The following is an 18,289-nucleotide window of genomic DNA, read 5'->3' on the forward strand; positions in this document are numbered from 1 at the left end:
TCGTCGCGTGGGGGGGGGGGGGGGGGGGGGGGGGTGACGCGCCCTCAATACTCACCGTAGATAAGGGATCGTCTCATACTCTCAATCCCGTACGTGCTCTTTACCTCCGAAATACGAAAATTCAAAACATCTTCTAAGAAATTATTTTCTCCATTTCGCATCATCTTCGTATTCATTATCCGTGACATAGATATATGCGTCATTAAGTGACGGTTATTTTTCAATCAGCCGGAATTTTTCTGGAATTAAGCTCGATCGAAAACTCTTCCGAAATTTCTTCCGACGTAACGTTATCGCGCTAATACACCGACAGTTCGACAATTGACGATAGATAAAAATAGCCTGAAAACACGATATTTGTCGTACAAGGTATAATTCCTATAATTTCAAAAAAAAAATTGCTTCTTATTTGTTTTTTTTTAAATTTATTTTGTCTTTTACTTTATCTTGTCTATTGAATTTTTCGTCCACGCTCTGCGGACACGAGATATTTTTCTCTCGCCTTTTCTCGGTCCGGTCGGTTATACCTATAGGGGTGAGGAGGAGCCGTAAGACGACGCGGTAAAGAAAACAAATATAAACGCCCGCCCGTCCCTAGTTCAGCTGTTCACTTCTTTTTCTCCTTTAATCTTATTTGTTTTTTTTTGTTTTTTTTTCTTTCGTACGATTTGTCACAGCCCAGACGATCTTCTATAGATCTGGAACGATTCGCGATCTTCCGAATAAACTGGACGTACTTATCATACTTCACCGACGGTTATTTCGGTCCGTTGGATTTTCCCACCATCTAATAAATTTTTTGGATGAGAAAGAACGAGAGAATCACACGTTCAGATGCTCAATAGTTTCCCTCCGCGATCATCGATAATTAATTCCGATAGTTACCCTACCGCCGAAACAGTGAGAACGGAAGTTGACAATTCAAAGTTGCAACGCAGAATCTTTGCAAGTTTCAAAGTCCGACGCATCTTTGAAACGCTGCAGAATCTAGTGAGAAATGCCACTCGCAGCGATCTAACAGTAAGAAGAATTTTCAAATCGCGCGCATACCTCGGACGTTGAAAGAGGTAAAAAAGGGGTAATAAAAGCAAGCCCTACGATAAAAGAAGAGAAGCATAATCTCGGCGATTCCTTCGAGGCCATATCATAAAAATACGCATAATATTCCGATTCCGTATCAACGATGCTTGTCTCTAGCACGGTTTTGCTCCGGTGTATAGGTGAAGCCGATCCATAGGCACACAGTTCGCGTTTATATGTCAGCTATGGACGTGCGTATGGTATACTTTGCATACCTATCATGTATACCGACGTTCGTATACAACAATAGTCGCTGTTTAGATGTCGACCGTGTTATAACCACGCTTTTATTTTCAGAACGCTAGCTAGACTGGATTAAAATCCAATGCCGGCGTTTGTTCGCGGTATTAACCATCGCGTCAATCAGTCCTAACATATGTCGTTTGGAAGCAACCAGTTGGTGTCAATTTTTTAGTATATCTTTTTTCATCCCCGTCAACTCCCGTGAGCCATGTCGGAAAAGCCTCGAATCTCCAGCCCGCTGTGTACGGATGATTTTCAAACTCGAACGTGCGGCGTGTAGAGAGACTTTGTTTTTTCCTGCGCGAGACCCCTTCCACCCCCTCAGGCGAAGGGATGTAGAATCATTCGATTCTGTCAAAAGGAGAAATGGAGAAAAAAAACTATCAATAAAATCCTTTCGTATCTCTCCGATCATCCGGGGCGAGTCCTGCGGAAAGCGGTAGCACCGGTGTATCGGCATTGGAGCTGTATAATAAGCGAAGGAAGCTGCGTGGTGCGAAACTGAAAAGCGGGGGTGCGCGTCGCGACGCCTAAAAGGGGCGTCTGCGCGGTTTATTGATCGCGCAGACTCAACGAAGGTGACACAGTCAGGGGTTGCAGGCAGGGTTGTTGCCCGGTGGCACCGCACGTGGTGTACCAGCAGCGTCACGACGCCCGCGACGTCTGCGCCGGGGTTCCCTGCGTGGATCGCGAACTCCTCGCCCTCGCTACGGAGCTCGGAAACCCCCGCCTCACAGGGCGAGAGGGCTGAAGCTCGTATCCCGCACTGACACAACTCGGTGTCATGTAGCGATTTAGGTTAGCCTTCGTAACAGATTTTCAACACGAAATACGCAAATGGTTTACAATAGTCGCGCGATATCGCGCGAACATATCGCGAATCACACGTGAACACTGACCAAATTATTCGTCGGTTGACAAATCGAAAATCAACGGACTTCGAGAGAAATCGAAGAAAAGAAAAAAAAAAAACAACGGAACGGCTACATGCAGAGTTAAGGTAGGTCTGATCATATCTTCGATATATTTTACACCATTAATTTATACCATCGCGTCGAGCTTGCGATATATTTTTCGAGCTTACATACTCCATCGTGCATCTGTAGCACGATTGACGTTTTTTTTTTTGTTTTTTTACATCTGCATGGCTAAACGGACGAACCACCGAAGAATGTTTTTTTCTAAACTATTGCAAAAAACGTAAAGTGCCCAACACATCATAAAAATATACGGACTGCACGCTTCTTTCGAAAATGTTTGTTACGACGTCATTGCTTAATACCATCCAAATTTCTCTTACTATCGGTGGCGACAGTTTTTTTGTTCAGTGCAACGCGCAATTTCACGAATTTATCGTGTCGTCGTGTACAAATTGATCGAAATAATCATCCGGATAATGATGTTACGTTTCCGTACACTCGTGTATTCATTCGATCAACGTTGCTATTCATCGTACAACATTTAGCTGATGTTGATCAATTTGGCGCAGCAATGTTTTGCGATCATTAATTTTCTCAATTCACCATTCCGGCTGACTACCAAGCAACGCTCGTAACTGTCCTTTATTGTTTTCCCGTTCTGTCCTGTTGTCAGGAAGTATTCGGGTTCGATGGATTCATCTTGACGGAAGGGAACGCTCGATGAAATTTCAAAATGCTGCCTAACGCGCTACTGTTGGTCATCACGGTGGGCATTTGCCGGGGTAATCCCGACGCGAAGCGTCTCTACGATGATCTCTTGTCGAATTACAATCGTCTGATTCGCCCAGTGACCAACAATACCGACACGGTGGTCGTCAAACTTGGTTTGAGATTGTCGCAACTCATAGACTTGGTAAGTGGATTATGACGATAGCATGACATCGCGACAAATCGCACCGCCAGACAACTCTCAGACCGTCTAGTATACGCCGATTCAAAGTCAAGAATCAAAAATGCTCGTACGGTTTTACCGCCCAGGGTAGAGTTTCACGTGGCTTGCGACTAAATCTTAAAAGTCTAATATACCTACCATCTTGAACTACGACAGAGTTTGAACATCTGGGCGTGAGACTATTTCAGATATTTTCGTGACTGTGATAACATTGCATTCGATCTAACTACGTGGATACGTATCGTCAAGCCTCGGATTTGATTTTACTGGTGTATCGGTATCAAGCGTGATCAATTAATCGACAATCACTTTTCTTCGAATTTCGAGAGCGTGTTGGTGGGCGCCTTTCCCTCTATCGAAGTTTGACCCTTCGCCCATTATTTTTGGGCGAATCCGTCTGTGACAACTTTTCAACGGCGATCCCAGCTGAGTGACGGGCCTCGAAATCCGCACAGTCTTACGCAAAACCGGCCGACAGTTTTGACAACCGTGAAAATTAATTTGAACCGCCGATGTGAATGAGATTCGCGAGAGAACCAACACTTCCCATTTCTCGAAAGACATACACGTTCACAGGTAGTGTACGTAAAAAACTGCAAATCAGGTAACACTGGAATTAAATCTCACACGTCGGCGAATTCGCCGTTATTGTGTCTTCCAGTTTTCCATTTCGCACGGTGTCTTTTCCTCCGTAAATCGCGATACCTCCGACCCAAGGTGGGGCACACGAATTCCGGGAACATTCGACGAACCGGCAGTACGAGTGAGTCCCTGAAAAAAGTGTCGCCATTTTATCCAGCGGGATGAAAATCGAGCTTTATTGGAGCGAAAGCACGAATTACATCTATATGAATGGATATACCTATATTTTACTCGATTCCGAGTTGAAGAAACGAAAAAAGCGGCTACTCTCGACTCGTGTTATGTGGGATATTTATCTCCTCGGCTAAATTTATCATCACGTCATTATGAATCTCCTTTTTTTTATCTCATACGCGCGTCGTGTGCCATTTGGCGGAATTTTAATATAACCAAACCCTTACCGTATTTTCTGAAAGAATTCGCTCAGTTAAACTATGCCGAATAATAAAGCTACTTTGAAAAATCCAACAATATTCAAACGTACACGGGGGGTGTGCATATAGCCGGTCGCACATAAGTCGCATGTGAAATGGCTCGCGTCGTGTCTCTGGGTATAACTAACCCTGAAATATGAGACGCTATCTATTTACAAGATTACCTAAAGTGCAAAGCTGCCGTAGGCATGTACGTCCCTACGAGCCATTTTAGAAACCTCCATAAATAAGAGCGGTGGCGGTATCATCGGACCAGAGCACGAAGGTAAAAGACTAATATCGACTTCCAAGTCGCACAAATGTAACAACCACACGGGTATATCTACCTATGTATACCGAGGATAACGAAATTCGTAACGCACCGCGAAATTTCCTAAATATCGTATGTTCGATTGACGCGCGTTTCATCGATCTGCGGGACAAAAATTACCCGACGACCCATCGAATTACATCATCGTTCTGCTTTTTCCATCTTCATTTTTTCACTCGTCTTTCAATTCCCGAAGGACGGGGGAACTGGCCATATTGAAAGTTCTCAGCCTGTCCTCAATCTTCTCGAAGTTCGCATCTTTTTCGATGACATTGATGACCGTAGCGAACGTCCGTTCCGGACACGGGACAGCGCGGCGCCGAACCCCTTGGGACACAAACCGGTACCACCGTAGCCACAGCGTCGTTCGCTCGGACGCCCACGAGCAAACCTCACTCCATCGTTTTCCGACTTCACCGTACAAACTGCGCTGTCGTATTTTCGTTCAGTTTTTCACTTTCGTTCGAATTAAAATCGACGACGACAATGTGCTTCTTCGGTTTGTCAAACGAATGAATTTTCAATGCTCAATTCCTGAGAAAACAAGAGGAGAATGAAACCAAACGAGAAGAATTCTGTCGATGAGATGCGGTTGAGTTTTGAAACCGATACATCTTCCATTTTATATTGAACGCGCATCCGCGTAACGGATTTTGCAGCTGGTGGGAAACATCTGTGATCGGCTTAGCTCGATAAATGGATTGATGGATGACCTCAGGTGTGTAGTGAATTGATAGCTTGTCACCGGGATTCTTTGGCTTGTTTGGGAAAACCTGTGGTCGTTTTGTTACGCGTGGTTACTCAAGTGTTGCGTCCTGTTGCTCCGGGTCCTCCGGGATTTTGCGGTTGTCAGGGACGAGCGGCGACTGATGCCAAAGAAGCTTCAGAATTTAAAGCTGATAAAATATATATAATGTGCGCATTTATAAGGACAGAGATTGGCTGCGTTATGTTGGCAATTTTTCAGATTTGCCATTATCATTTGAAATTATTTTCTTTTATTTTTTCATCCTCCGATGACGATCAACTTTCTTCAACACTCTCCCACGAGCGTACGTTTCTATTCATTTTTATTTTCTGTTTTATTTTGAAAAATTTTTATTTCACACTCAGCCGAATAAATTTTCATCCGTCGCGTTCTTACCCTCAAATTTCACGTCGATTCGGATAGAATATCTTCACTGACTTCGAACGACGTTAAAAATATTACACAACTGTGATATTTCACAATATAACACACGAAGTAGAACGAAATTTTATCGCTACACTGTTTTCCTCCACTTTTGCTGTAACATTTGCCAATGAAGCATAACGCGCGCGTATACTTATTCTAGTGCAACTACCGAAGAGAAGTACCGTCTTTGTGCTCCAGAAACGGTATCACGGTAGCCCCAGTTGAATCAAGTGAAAGTCGATGAAAATGTGCTCGCGAAAACTTCCTTATCTCATGTGTGTGCAGGCATGAGCTGACTACGATGTGTCTTCCGGCGGTGCTTATCATTTTTTTGTTTTTTTAACGGTCGAATATTGTGCATTGCACTCCTCATTATTGAAGCTGTGTCGTACGCTCGTCGTCTTACCGCATCGTGGACGAAAAATGCGAGTACGGTACGAATTTTGACAATCTTTCGCCCTCGTCCCGTTGAATCGATATACAAAACACACAATAAGAGCCGAATTCTTTCGCCTCGGACTATACCGGCAAAATAATACATATTTCGTACTTGGGTCACGTAACGGTATACGAGCATAGGAGCAATAAAACTACTCTACCCTAAATTTGACGGGATTAACGAACTTCTGACATGGTGGCGGTGGTACGTATAACTCTGGATCCTGCTATCACGAAGCGATGAAAACAAGAAAAGCTCAAGACGGAGGGAGGGAAATAAAAGTACAAATAAAGTGAAGGCAATCGAAACTAATGCCGACGAATTCGCTAATACCGAACTTACTTTCTACCTAACAAACCGCTCTGATGTTATAAAACGGAGTTATATATATATATAAACGCCAATAATACTGTTCAATGGAGAGTTGCTAATAATTACCGAGTAGTGCAGCAGCGATGTACTTTTAGTCTCGGTTGGAGGCTTCCCACTCGCTTGGTCGGACAACGCGAAAAACTTTTCCACCTTTGCGTCCTTTGTATCAGGATATTTCCTAGCGTTAGGTTTGCACAATTAAAACGTTAACTTTCGCAATTTTCAGCGCCATGCCGATCACTCGCGATTTGTTACGTGCGTGTAATTCGAAGTTCAGTTGATTATGCTCGGATTACCAATTAGAGCTAGGAAAGTCGATGGCCACCCGTCAAAAATATTCCATTTCGTTCCGTTCCAAGACGTGCTCGTTGATTCGGTCGAGTTACATTTTGACCGAAATATAGATTATTCTCTGTACGTTTCGCAAAAAATACGAGACAACGTTCACCACGATATGGATAATGTGTCATCTGTTTCGCCATTAACTCACGCCGGACGGTCTTCCTCTTCATTTCCAGCACATCGTTAAGGAAAACAAAACGCGCGAAAAATAGTTCCTTGTACTTCTCGTCGATATAACAATAGGGCGACCCCTTAAATCCCGAACCGTGGATTGTGATTCCCCCACCGCCACCCCTATGGCCGACATCCCCTTTAGTTCCCCGCTCTCGATCCTTCGCGAATGTTTTCCCCAATGCCATTAAGTGGTTCCCATTTGTGTGAAATGAATCAAAAGATTTCGTCACGAATTATCGATCTATTAAATGACATCGATTTATCTCTTTTTTTTTTGTTTTTTTCATCGCCATTTATTCAACGAACAAACAACGATGAACACGGCGGTACGGAGAATATTAGCGCGTGGTTCCAATGACTCTTCATGTATTATTTTTCGTTGCGAGCTTTTTTTGTTTGTGTATTTTTTTTTCTCATAACTCGTATCTCATATGCGTCGCTCCGTGTCGAGCGCCGGAAAACTGTCCGGTACCCGATTCTTCTGAATTATGGTGCATTCGAAAGTCCGTGTCTATCCCAACCGACGTATAAATTTACTTATAATTAATATACATTATATACACTCCGCAACGCGTGGAGTGCATAAAATTAAAAGTAAACTGACGGAATTTTTGCGTACCCGCATTAATTCTTAGCTTTTATATAATCGTCGCGATTCCGGTAAACTCGAAACGATAAATTTTAGGAACACCCAAGTTATTCGGTGTAATTAAGATAATCGCGATAAAGAAAAACAATTGTTTCCTGCTCAGTGACCCGCTACGCGCGATTCCCCGCGACCCTAAAACCGGTAAACCCCAATGTATTCACTAATTTGTTAAGGATTAATTTGCTGAAAAGGAAGTGCATAAATAGCGCAGAGACGGAGGAAACGAACGACGATGTGAAAAGGGACGGTTATAAAAAAATGAAAGACGCGCGTCACTCGCGCCTATTTGTTCACCCGAATTTTATTGAAACTGAAGAATTTTCAGAACTGCTTTACTTTCTCTCCTCGGTTAAACGACGCTGACGTTGAACTCGACGCCGCTTAGAAACGGGCGGCTACATCCACTGACCTAAAAAAAAAAAAAAAAGGAATAGAGGAGGTGGAGTAAACTTCCCTCCATCACGTGGTTGTACAGCTGTATATTTAGACGAGGAGTGTACGTGGGTACGTTTACATACTAGGTGTGCGTTAGAATACATAATATATGTACGTTGTATATCCTGTGGGGGAAGGAGAGCTGTATGAGATTCATTATCCGGTCCGCCTGGTTAGTTAGAATTTGGCACCGTTGACTCACCAAATCTCTATCAATTACGATCTCATTTATATCCCGCTTACGCGTTGTTGTGCGCCCAAGCAACCGAATAGTCGTATTGTTCGTGCCTCTTCAGCTTCGCTTTCGAAATCTTTGTTTTATTCTTCTCCCGCAGCGTTTGATTCGCCGTCATCTAGTCCGCCTGTATTGACGATATTCGGTTTCGATCGAAGGCGGTTAATTTAATTCATTGCTTTCCAATGAAAATAATTCGAATTCCACTTGCCCCCGGGTAATTGCAATTTGCAATTCAATGCTCCGGGCTATAAAACCGTGCCTATTTATCTGCATCACGTCTATGTGGTACCGAGCAATATAATAAACTTCATATTTCCCAGTTCTGTTTCTCCAGACTTCGGCGTTTCCTGTGCAGCGTATCTACGACTTCGGAGAGCCTCGACTTTATTTTTTTCCGGATCCCCAACGATTCTAGATCAGGCGATACCGTGCGACTCGGATTTTATTTACTCATTATTCTCACATTGAATAAGGAAGAAAAAAGATTCACGGTAATCTGGTATACAGGTAATGGAATTGAAATGCGAATTACGTAGAGACTTGTGTAGGTATATTGCGTCCCCGTTACGCCGTTCTGTTACATAGGCGATTCAATTTCATATTTTTTACATGTACCTGAAAACCCGTAGAGTTCGAGGCGAGGGTTCAGGGGCGTGTAAGTATTGGGGTAAACAGGGTGAACTGAAAGAGCGACGAAATTGAAAACGGGCGCTAAGAACTCGGGCGACCCGTGTCGCCGCGCGATCAAGAGCCAAACAAAAGACGGCGATCACAATACGCGTAAAATGAAAAAATAAATAAAACTGAAGGGATGAAAATGAAAGAAAAGAGAAATTCGAAAACGGTAGGATACGGGGAAAAGAAGAACACAGGGTTAGAAAAGTGATTGTCAATAGCTGTAAAAAAGGCTGGCGAAGGCAAAGGGACTGAGGAGGCAGAAGTCCATATCATCTTCCTTTGAGCCTCCGGATCGCCTCCGTAGTTTTATTAAAATTCTCGCTCTTTGAAATTAAGAAGGCTCTCCGCGGCGAAGCACTCATCACCTCGTCATTATTTTGTTAACGATTCAACCCTGCGTATAAGCTCGCCGTGGGTTCGCGTACATACTTTTAAAGGCACTCTTCTTTCAGAGCATTGACACAATCGCAATTTATCGATCGGACACGTTATCGTTCAACGCGTGAAAAATTTTTCAATACAAACAACGAGAAAAAGAGATTGAATTCCCTATTTTTATCCATTCGTATCCGACATCCACATTTTTTTTCCCCCTCTTTTTTTTTTTGTAAAACATATACTCCATTCACCCTATTGTCTTTCGTATGTTTATTTATAAATTCATATTTACGACTCGTAGCTATGTATTTATGTAAATAATAGCTATCCCTCGTCGTGTATGTTCGAGTTTAACGAGTGTTGGTATTTTCTCATACCTTCCGTGTACGTTAAACGTAGATATATGGAGAAACCGTTGACGTTGAGAGTACGCTTGACCCAGTGACAGACGTTCAGAGTTCCACCCGCAACTCACGGCGCGAAAAGAGTTAGTAACTAAGGATTACCTACGTCAACCATCGCGCAGCGACATAAGAGCGGTGCACCGGGGGGTGGTAAACTTAACCCCGAAAAGAAAAACGAAAAGAAAAAAAAAAAAGAAAGAAAGTTGAATTCCCGCTATTTTGGATAAGTTTACACCGCCTGCGGGGATTCGGGTCGTATTCCTGGAGGTCGTAACGGTAATTTGTTCTTGATCGCACGGGGGACATGTTGGTACCAACGGTCGCGAGGAGGAAACAAATTTCCGTACAGTTCCGGAGGTCCGGGCGCAGTGCAATTGTCTTTATAGGATTAGATCTGGGACTTTTTTTTTTTGTTTTTTTTTTTTTTGGTAAATTTTTAAAGAAGAGAATTTGCGCCGTCTCGTCTCCGACGATATTCGGTTCGGTTCGCTCGATCCGCTTCCCGTCGGCTCCTGAGTCGAGTTTTTTTCGTGCCCGTGTGTTTATTTCATCCAAGTTTAACAGGACCTCCCACGCGTATCCGTATTGTTTTTGTCCAACTTTACGTTAAACAAATTCCCTGCCGCTATGAGCGTCGGGGTGCCGCGAGGAGTCCAAGATATCCCGGCCGAGGACAGGGAGAAGGGAAAACGAGGTACGAGGGGCTTCCGGCCTTGTAATACCGAGCATGATGCGCCACAGCTCGAAACGTTACCACGTTACCGCGTCACGCTTCCCGATTCCATTCCTGCTGACGCATTTAATCCGAGCTCCTCGGGGACGTTGTCGCTGTACACCTCTCCGTATTCGCCCCTCCGTACAACCGGGGTACACGCCCGGTTATGCGAATTTTATACATAACAAGCTCGCAACGCGCCCACCGAGAGGACGGAGACTAATCGCCGGCCCGCGAATTGAGAAATAAAAATGCCTTTAAATTCGAGACCTCTTTTTCATCACCGCCGATCGAGTTGACTGCGAGCTACGCATGTACGTTACACCGAAACTACTTGTTTCGAATGAACGAGTGTACGCCAGAATGAGTATTTATTGTCTCGTGTATCACGACATCATGAATAATAATTCAATTAGTCCCAAGCTGAAACTCGTCCACCTTCCGTGTTTCAGAATCTGAAGGACCAAATCTTGACGACGAATGTTTGGCTGGAACACGTAAGTGAATAACACAAAATTATCTTCATTAATATTTGTCACGTTTAATATCCGGGGATTTCTGGTGTCTCCAACGTATTTTGATGTTGCTTCGCGACAGCGTTTTATACCGCGGTACTTGAAGAACGTTGAATTTCTCCGGCTTCGGATATTCCTTCCGTAATTCTCTGGGTCATTTCTCTAACGATTTATATTATCGCTCTACGAAGAGCGCGGCGGAAGGCTCGGAGCAAATACCCAGATGACCTCTTTATTCCGTTGCCCCTAAATACGCCACTCAAGTCTTAAATTTCGCGTTTCCCTCCGTACGCGAAGCAAAGAAAGCTGTCCACGAGAGAAAAAGACAAACGTTCGGTCGGAGTGCAGGATTATGGAAAGAGGGAGCGACCGGGGTAGGAGGCAGACACTGCTTTCCGTGGAATGTTTCATCTAATTTATATATCTTAGCGCGGAGGGTTCGAGCGCGGAGGACGCGCGATTCTTTTTACTTCATACCCCGAAAATTCAGGAAGATGCCAAACGACTCGGACGCGCGCAATTAAATCGCTTAAGACTTTCTACAAAGGAGGGAAAGTTTCCGGATAAAATTCGAGTGAGAACGACCCACCGGTAGATGTACGATGAAATAATTTCTACTCGACCGAAGTCGACTCCGTATGCGGCGATTATGAGTTGTTCTTTTTTTTTTTTTTTCGCCGCAATTTGTGCTTATACCCCTCGTGAAATCTCTCCCTAAAAATCTACTAGATCGTTCATATTAGAAGAAATCTCAATTCGTTCGAGACATGCGTGCCTGCGACGGATCCCAACGACTACGAGGTCGACGATACCTTCACGTTCGACCGACACGCGAGACGAACGTTCACAAAAAAAAACCCGAAAAAAGTTCGTACGCGTACTCACGGTACTCGACGACGGGATAAACTTAATCGAACGTTTCAACGTTCGCATCGGTTACTCGGGAAAAATTCTCAGCTGAAAATCAGCGCTTCAGTTTTTCATCTACGAACTCTGCATAACGTATATCCAACGAACTCCGCCGATCCCTAAACATCCTTTGTTTTTTCTGCTTTGTTTAATTATGCAAATGCAAGCGACATGGATACGAAATCGAATTGAACTTAATGAAATCCCTCGCTAAGCTACTGCATTGAAAACGACTCGGGAAAGGAAGTAGAGGGAGAGCGAAAGCGGAATCCAGTAGTAAGGTCGTTATGTGGTCAGCCAGTTCTGGAGTCGACGTTCTACATTATAAAGCCTCAAAACCTACGTCCGTAGTCCGTTGCACGTGAAATGAATACTGGGAAGTAATTTTGAGAAATTATACGCGAAGTGAATCGGGATTTGATGGAAATTTAAACTTCGTGAAATAGATTGCGAAATACATCAAGATAACAACCATTAACAATGAAATTCTTTGTAGAAATTTTTCGGTTGCAGCGAAACAAAATTTTTACGAAAACTTCATCATTCGCCCAAAGTGAAATTCAATCGTTCCTGTAACAAATCGAAGAATCGAAAGGGTGGTAATCGAGGGGGTATGGAAAAAAAGGTGGAAAAGATGGGATTTTCGTTCGGTGAAAATATTGAGAATTTTGCCCGACGCGCATAGGATGTGAAATTTTTCAGGTGTCACATAAGTACAATCCATATATTCACTGTTATTGGCGCGCGCGGAACAAAGACGAGAGAGCACTTTATCAGTGATAATTTACAATTCAAATAAATTCAAATTGATTTGAATCACGAAGTTTGGATGGAACTAGGTTAAAATATACTCGATCTAACCGAACCCCTGGGTCACCGGACGTCGCATACATAGATCAGGGATTACCTAGGAGAGTGCTTCATCATGCCCACATGCTCCCTCTAATTACTCAGGGAATTTAAGCTTTCGTTTAGAATAAAGACGGTGGTCGCATATCGCGATGCGTTATACGAAAGAGAGTTCCCACGCGCGTTCCCAGACGAAATCAGTGACGAACGACTGCACAGGGGCATGAATCGTGAAACACTCTTTCGATAAACTCCGTAGGAACACATTTTCTCACCATTTTCCAGGAATGGCAAGATCACAAGTTCAAGTGGGATCCCTCGGAGTACGGCGGCGTTACGGAACTCTACGTTCCAAGTGAACATATTTGGCTTCCGGACATCGTTCTTTACAACAAGTAAGTGTGCCTTGCAGCTATTATTCATATTTTCTCTTCTCTTCTTTGTCTCACTCTTTTATCGAAGGTTGGATAACATTCCTCTTAAGGGACGGAGGAGGCCACCGAAAGGGTCTGAGGGGGTCTCCGGGGAATCGAAGGGTAGAGAGAACCTGGGACGCGCGAAAAAATAAATCTGAATTTCAAAGATTAATTACTGTCGTACGGAGTGTGTCGATTTAGATTTGACAATTTTGACTTTATCCTGACCTCCAACGTTCCGCAGAAGCATAACGCCAAACTTCGCTAATGTTGAAATAATTTTGAATTTTATGACAGCGATATAAATTTCCGTAGATTGAGTTTGTACCACTTTCACGCAGTCAGATGAGTTGAATTTCTTCGGATGGTTATGATACAAGCTACATAAATTCATGAGATATAACAATAATAATCATACCGTCTATACTACTCGCAAATAGTCATTAGCGTATTTACAAAAGTAATTGTGTCAAACCGACAGTTTGCTTTGTTGATAAAACATGGAAGTACCTATGGGAACATTATGCGATCCTAGCTGACAACCTCGCGAATTTGTTAGATTCAACCAAACATCATCCGGGCTTATTCGCCGATTTATACAAAACGGAACATGAAATATATATCACGTCTGTGTTTGCTAGGCTGGGCCACCATTTTCCACGAAATATACGCGAACCTATCCACGCGAGGGTCTTGAAGGGGATAGACGGAAATTCTGTGAAATTTACTGACTGAATTTTTCCACAAACTATCCGACATCTCGTGGACAGGCTTCACTATGGTTGTCCAGAAATAATTGATGAAATATCGACTAGTGGCAAAACTGAAAGAACGATTCACTCGATATAATTATTGTTGCGAACGCTAACGGGGAATAAATTCAAGTTGGGTATGCTGCTGACTTTCGTTAAGTTATATGTATCGGTTAATAGTACTTTGGAAACTACTTGCTATGCACTTGACTGGCATTTTCATCAATCCAAATTACGTACTTGGTTACGTGTAATAATTTCTATATAGCGCGCAGCAGTTACACCTAGTCGGTAAACTGAGATTATTATTCTACCAGCAGATTTTCCACAATCATTTTTTTGTTTATCTCCAACTAGATAACTTACGTAGCTTACTACTTGTAAATAAAACTTCGTCATCAACTTCAATCTGGGGTCTTCGGAATTCGGCCCTTTTTCCACAAACTGAACGGAATTCTGTAATATTCGAATTACTTGTGCCAGGTTCCAGCTGACGTTACTACGAAAATCCTTTTATTAGTTGAAAACCCACACGGACTATATACGTATAGTAAATTGACTTTAATGGGCAAGTAGCCGTAGGCAACTCTTTCGGATGTTGATCCGAGATGAATTTAGCGAATGTTACCTCCAAGGGGCGTGATATTTTTTTTTTTTTTATTACTTTTCAGTGCCGACGGTGAGTACGGAGTAACCACCATGACGAAAGCGGTGCTTCATCACACGGGTAAGGTACTCTGGACTCCGCCGGCGATCTTCAAATCCTCCTGCGAAATTGACGTCAGATATTTTCCGTTCGATCAACAAACTTGCTTCATGAAATTCGGTTCTTGGACGTACGACGGGTTTCAGGTATAATTTATGTCGTTCGTTCGAGTCTACCCATCGTAATTGGCTCAATGCTGAAGTAATCCCGACTCAATTATGCAGATCGATCTGAAGCACATTAATCAAAATATGGGAGACAACAACGTCGAGGTGGGAATCGACTTACGGGAGTATTACCCTAGCGTGGAATGGGACATTTTGGGAGTGCCGGCTGAACGTCATGAGAAATACTATCCCTGTTGTACGGAGCCATACCCGGATATATTTTTCAACATCACCCTCAGACGCAAGACCCTCTTTTACACGGTGAATCTGATCGTACCTTGCGTCAGTATTTCCTACCTATCTGTCCTTGTTTTCTACCTACCGGCGGATTCCGGTGAAAAAATTGCCCTCTGCATAAGTATACTCCTATCGCAAACTATGTTCTTTCTCCTTATATCAGAAATTATTCCTTCGACATCTCTCGCTCTTCCGCTATTGGGAAAATATCTCTTGTTCACTATGCTTCTCGTCGGTCTTTCCGTCGTTATTACAATTATAATTTTAAACGTTCACTACCGGAAACCGAGTACTCACAAAATGGCACCTTGGGTTAGAAAGGTTTTCATACGAAGATTACCGAAACTCTTACTCATGAGAGTCCCGGACGACCTTCTGAACGACCTAGCCGCCCACAAGATACAAGGCAGAAGTCGCAGTAACAAGAAAAATAAATTCAACTCCGCCGTTGCCGCTGCGGCACAGGCATCCTCCAGAGTCTCGTCTCCGGATTCCATGCGGCATCAGCGACCCGGTGGTGAGTCAAAAAACGATCGTCAGTCGCAGCGTAGTTAAGATGTGGAAGTTTTTTCAAATTTCTTTCATGCAACGATACCCGAATCGACAACTCGGCAAACGTCACTAAATATACTTCAGTATTGGCCAATTGATTTTGAAAGGCCGTGATTGGCGACGAGTGACGAATTAATCCAACCGCGCTAGTTAGCAAATTTCTTGAATCAAATTCACAAGTCGGTTTGACAACTGGGTATACCTACCCACCTCCGAATATATGTATACCGTTTCATCTCGTAAAGTTAACTTGAAACTTTGCACCAATTAAACAAAGCTCGCATATAGCCGGCCTGACGTGACTTCGTGCGGAAGTTGACTGTCTCTGTCCCTTGTTCCTGTCGGGCGCATCAATCATGAAAATGAGCATCACGGTATCAAGATTAGGACCTACGCGTAAAACCCCCGCAGCTTTATATATAGATAGATCTGTATGTATACATATATATAATATATATATACTTGTGCGTGCGTGTGTGTGTACTACAAGCGCACATCCGTAGAACGCAGGGTTCTACGGGGACCATGTCAAGTTGAGGCTGCCGTAAGATATCACTCCTTGAGTTCGAGTAACAAATGATCTCTTCCCTACCGTACAACAAAGTTTGAGCGTAACTTTGTGATAATAGCGATCTCGATAGTTGTCGGGAAACAACCGATCGTGATGTAGGTACTTACATAGAATGTGGAGTAACCGAATCCAGGATAAGTTTGATAATTGATTTTCAAACAGGATGTAACGGGCTCCATACAACAACGGCGCACAACAGGTTCTCAGGACTGGTCGGTGCCCTTGGAGGTGCCATAGGCGGATACAACGGGCTACCCTCGGTAATGTCCGGTCTCGACGAGAGTATGAGTGACGTTACACCGAGAAAAAAGTATCCCTTCGAGTTGGAGAAGGCACTTCACAACGTGATGTTCATCCAGCATCACATACAACGTCAGGACGAATTCAACGCTGTAAGAAATCTCGTTTTACCTTTCCTGAAAAACTGCCGAACGGAAACAAGAATCAAAACAGTTTAAATTGTCTGCCCATATCAAACTTTTCTCTTCTGTACTTGTTTTTTCAAATGCACGCATCCTAAATTATCCAGGTGAATTTGAAACGGGATGGACCGTCTCCTCTTTGTCGCATGACAAACGATTCCGAAAATATTCCGATGAAAATGAATTTCCACATAATTTCTAAAAGCGGATTTTGAGATTTTTCTTTTTTTTTTTTTTTCTTCCTTCTCTTCAACACACATTTTTTTTTTTACTGAAACGTGAGCCTCCAACCTTTCATCTCACGCATTGTTAGTTGGTACGTAATTCTCCCACAGGAAGATCAAGATTGGGGCTTTGTGGCCATGGTGCTCGACCGGCTATTCTTGTGGATATTCACAATCGCCTCTATAGTCGGAACTTTTGCCATCTTAGGCGAAGCACCAGCTTTGTACGATGACACAAAACCGATAGACATGGTGCTCTCGTCGGTTGCTCAGCAACAGTTCCTACCACCTGATCAGGACTTACTTTAGGCCTAACAACGGGGAGGAGATTTTGACCGGAGTTTTTACACTCGGATCGATTCAGCCATACATTTTCTGATATCGAGTTATTATCTATATCAATTACAAAAATAGAAACGAGGGCTCACCCCGAAGTAGAAGCCGATATTCAAGGCGCCGAATTCTGAATATTCTGGTTTTATAAGGGCCACTATTTCGTTAGTCGACTACGGGTGAGTTTTAAAATTTACGTTCATATACTCATCTCTATGTAGGTGCGTTGTTGAAGGTCGCCATTTTCTCTTTCGGTGAAGGAAAAATAAAAAAAGTGAGATAAATTAAATTATCTGATTATACAGAAAAAAAAGAATATATATATATTATACATACATACTAGAAGTGGAATGGTGAATTTGTAAATCTCTCGTTTGTACGCGATGTTCCACCACGTAGAATTATGAAGTTGTCAGAGAAAAAGCAGACAAGTCATGCGTTCATTCATCTTATGAAAAATTCATCCTATACGTGAAACGCACGTCGATCTCATTAATTAAGCACTGAATTTTGATCGAGCCTTAACATTCATTGAGATAAAATGATCTTGTTAATGTAGGTATATTAGGTGTGTACGTACTAATTACTGCGTGGTAAATAATCTGAATTTCCTTTTTTCGTAATAGCGAAAAATTTTATCAAAAATCATGTAATGCAACGGTGCCAATTAATATAATAGTATTATTAATGATAAAACATGGAAAAACAAAAAAGAAAAGATAAAACTGAATTATTGTAATAAATTATTATAACTAATTACTGATTATTGTATAATCTTCGATAAAATGATTCACGAGGCGCTCAAATTAGTCTTATTGTAAATGGGATTTGGACGGTATTCGGATCAGGACGGTGAAGAGGATGAGCGGAAGGTACGTGACGATAATAGAATTTAATGGAAGAATCAAATCTTTTCTATTTAAGAATGTAGGAGTCGTTGAGGGTGAATACTATAACCAAATTATTTAATATGTAACTCTTGATAAAAATAAACTCCTATAAGACGAATAAATTTTGTGTGTTCGACACCATTTATTAAGAAGACCGAGTTTCCATT

The 18,289-nt window shown here is 42.7% G+C and overlaps 1 protein-coding gene across 1 annotated transcript; it reads left to right on the forward strand.

Moving 5' to 3' along the window:
• The first annotated feature begins 550 nt into the window (after positions 1-550).
• Positions 551-18,244, forward strand: LOC105683197 (acetylcholine receptor subunit alpha-like 2). Its single transcript, XM_012395630.3, has 8 exons — positions 551-2,323; positions 2,917-3,156; positions 11,032-11,076; positions 13,138-13,247; positions 14,692-14,872; positions 14,951-15,647; positions 16,416-16,645; positions 17,011-18,244. The coding sequence occupies exons 2-8, from the start codon at positions 2,977-2,979 to the stop codon at positions 17,206-17,208; spliced, it is 1,641 nt and encodes a 546-aa protein (XP_012251053.2). The 5' UTR covers positions 551-2,323; positions 2,917-2,976; the 3' UTR covers positions 17,209-18,244.
• Positions 18,245-18,289: the final 45 nt, after the last annotated feature.

This window comes from Athalia rosae, chromosome 1 (genome assembly GCF_917208135.1).
Source record: "Athalia rosae chromosome 1, iyAthRosa1.1, whole genome shotgun sequence".
Classification (NCBI taxonomy): Eukaryota; Metazoa; Arthropoda; class Insecta; order Hymenoptera; family Athaliidae; genus Athalia; species Athalia rosae.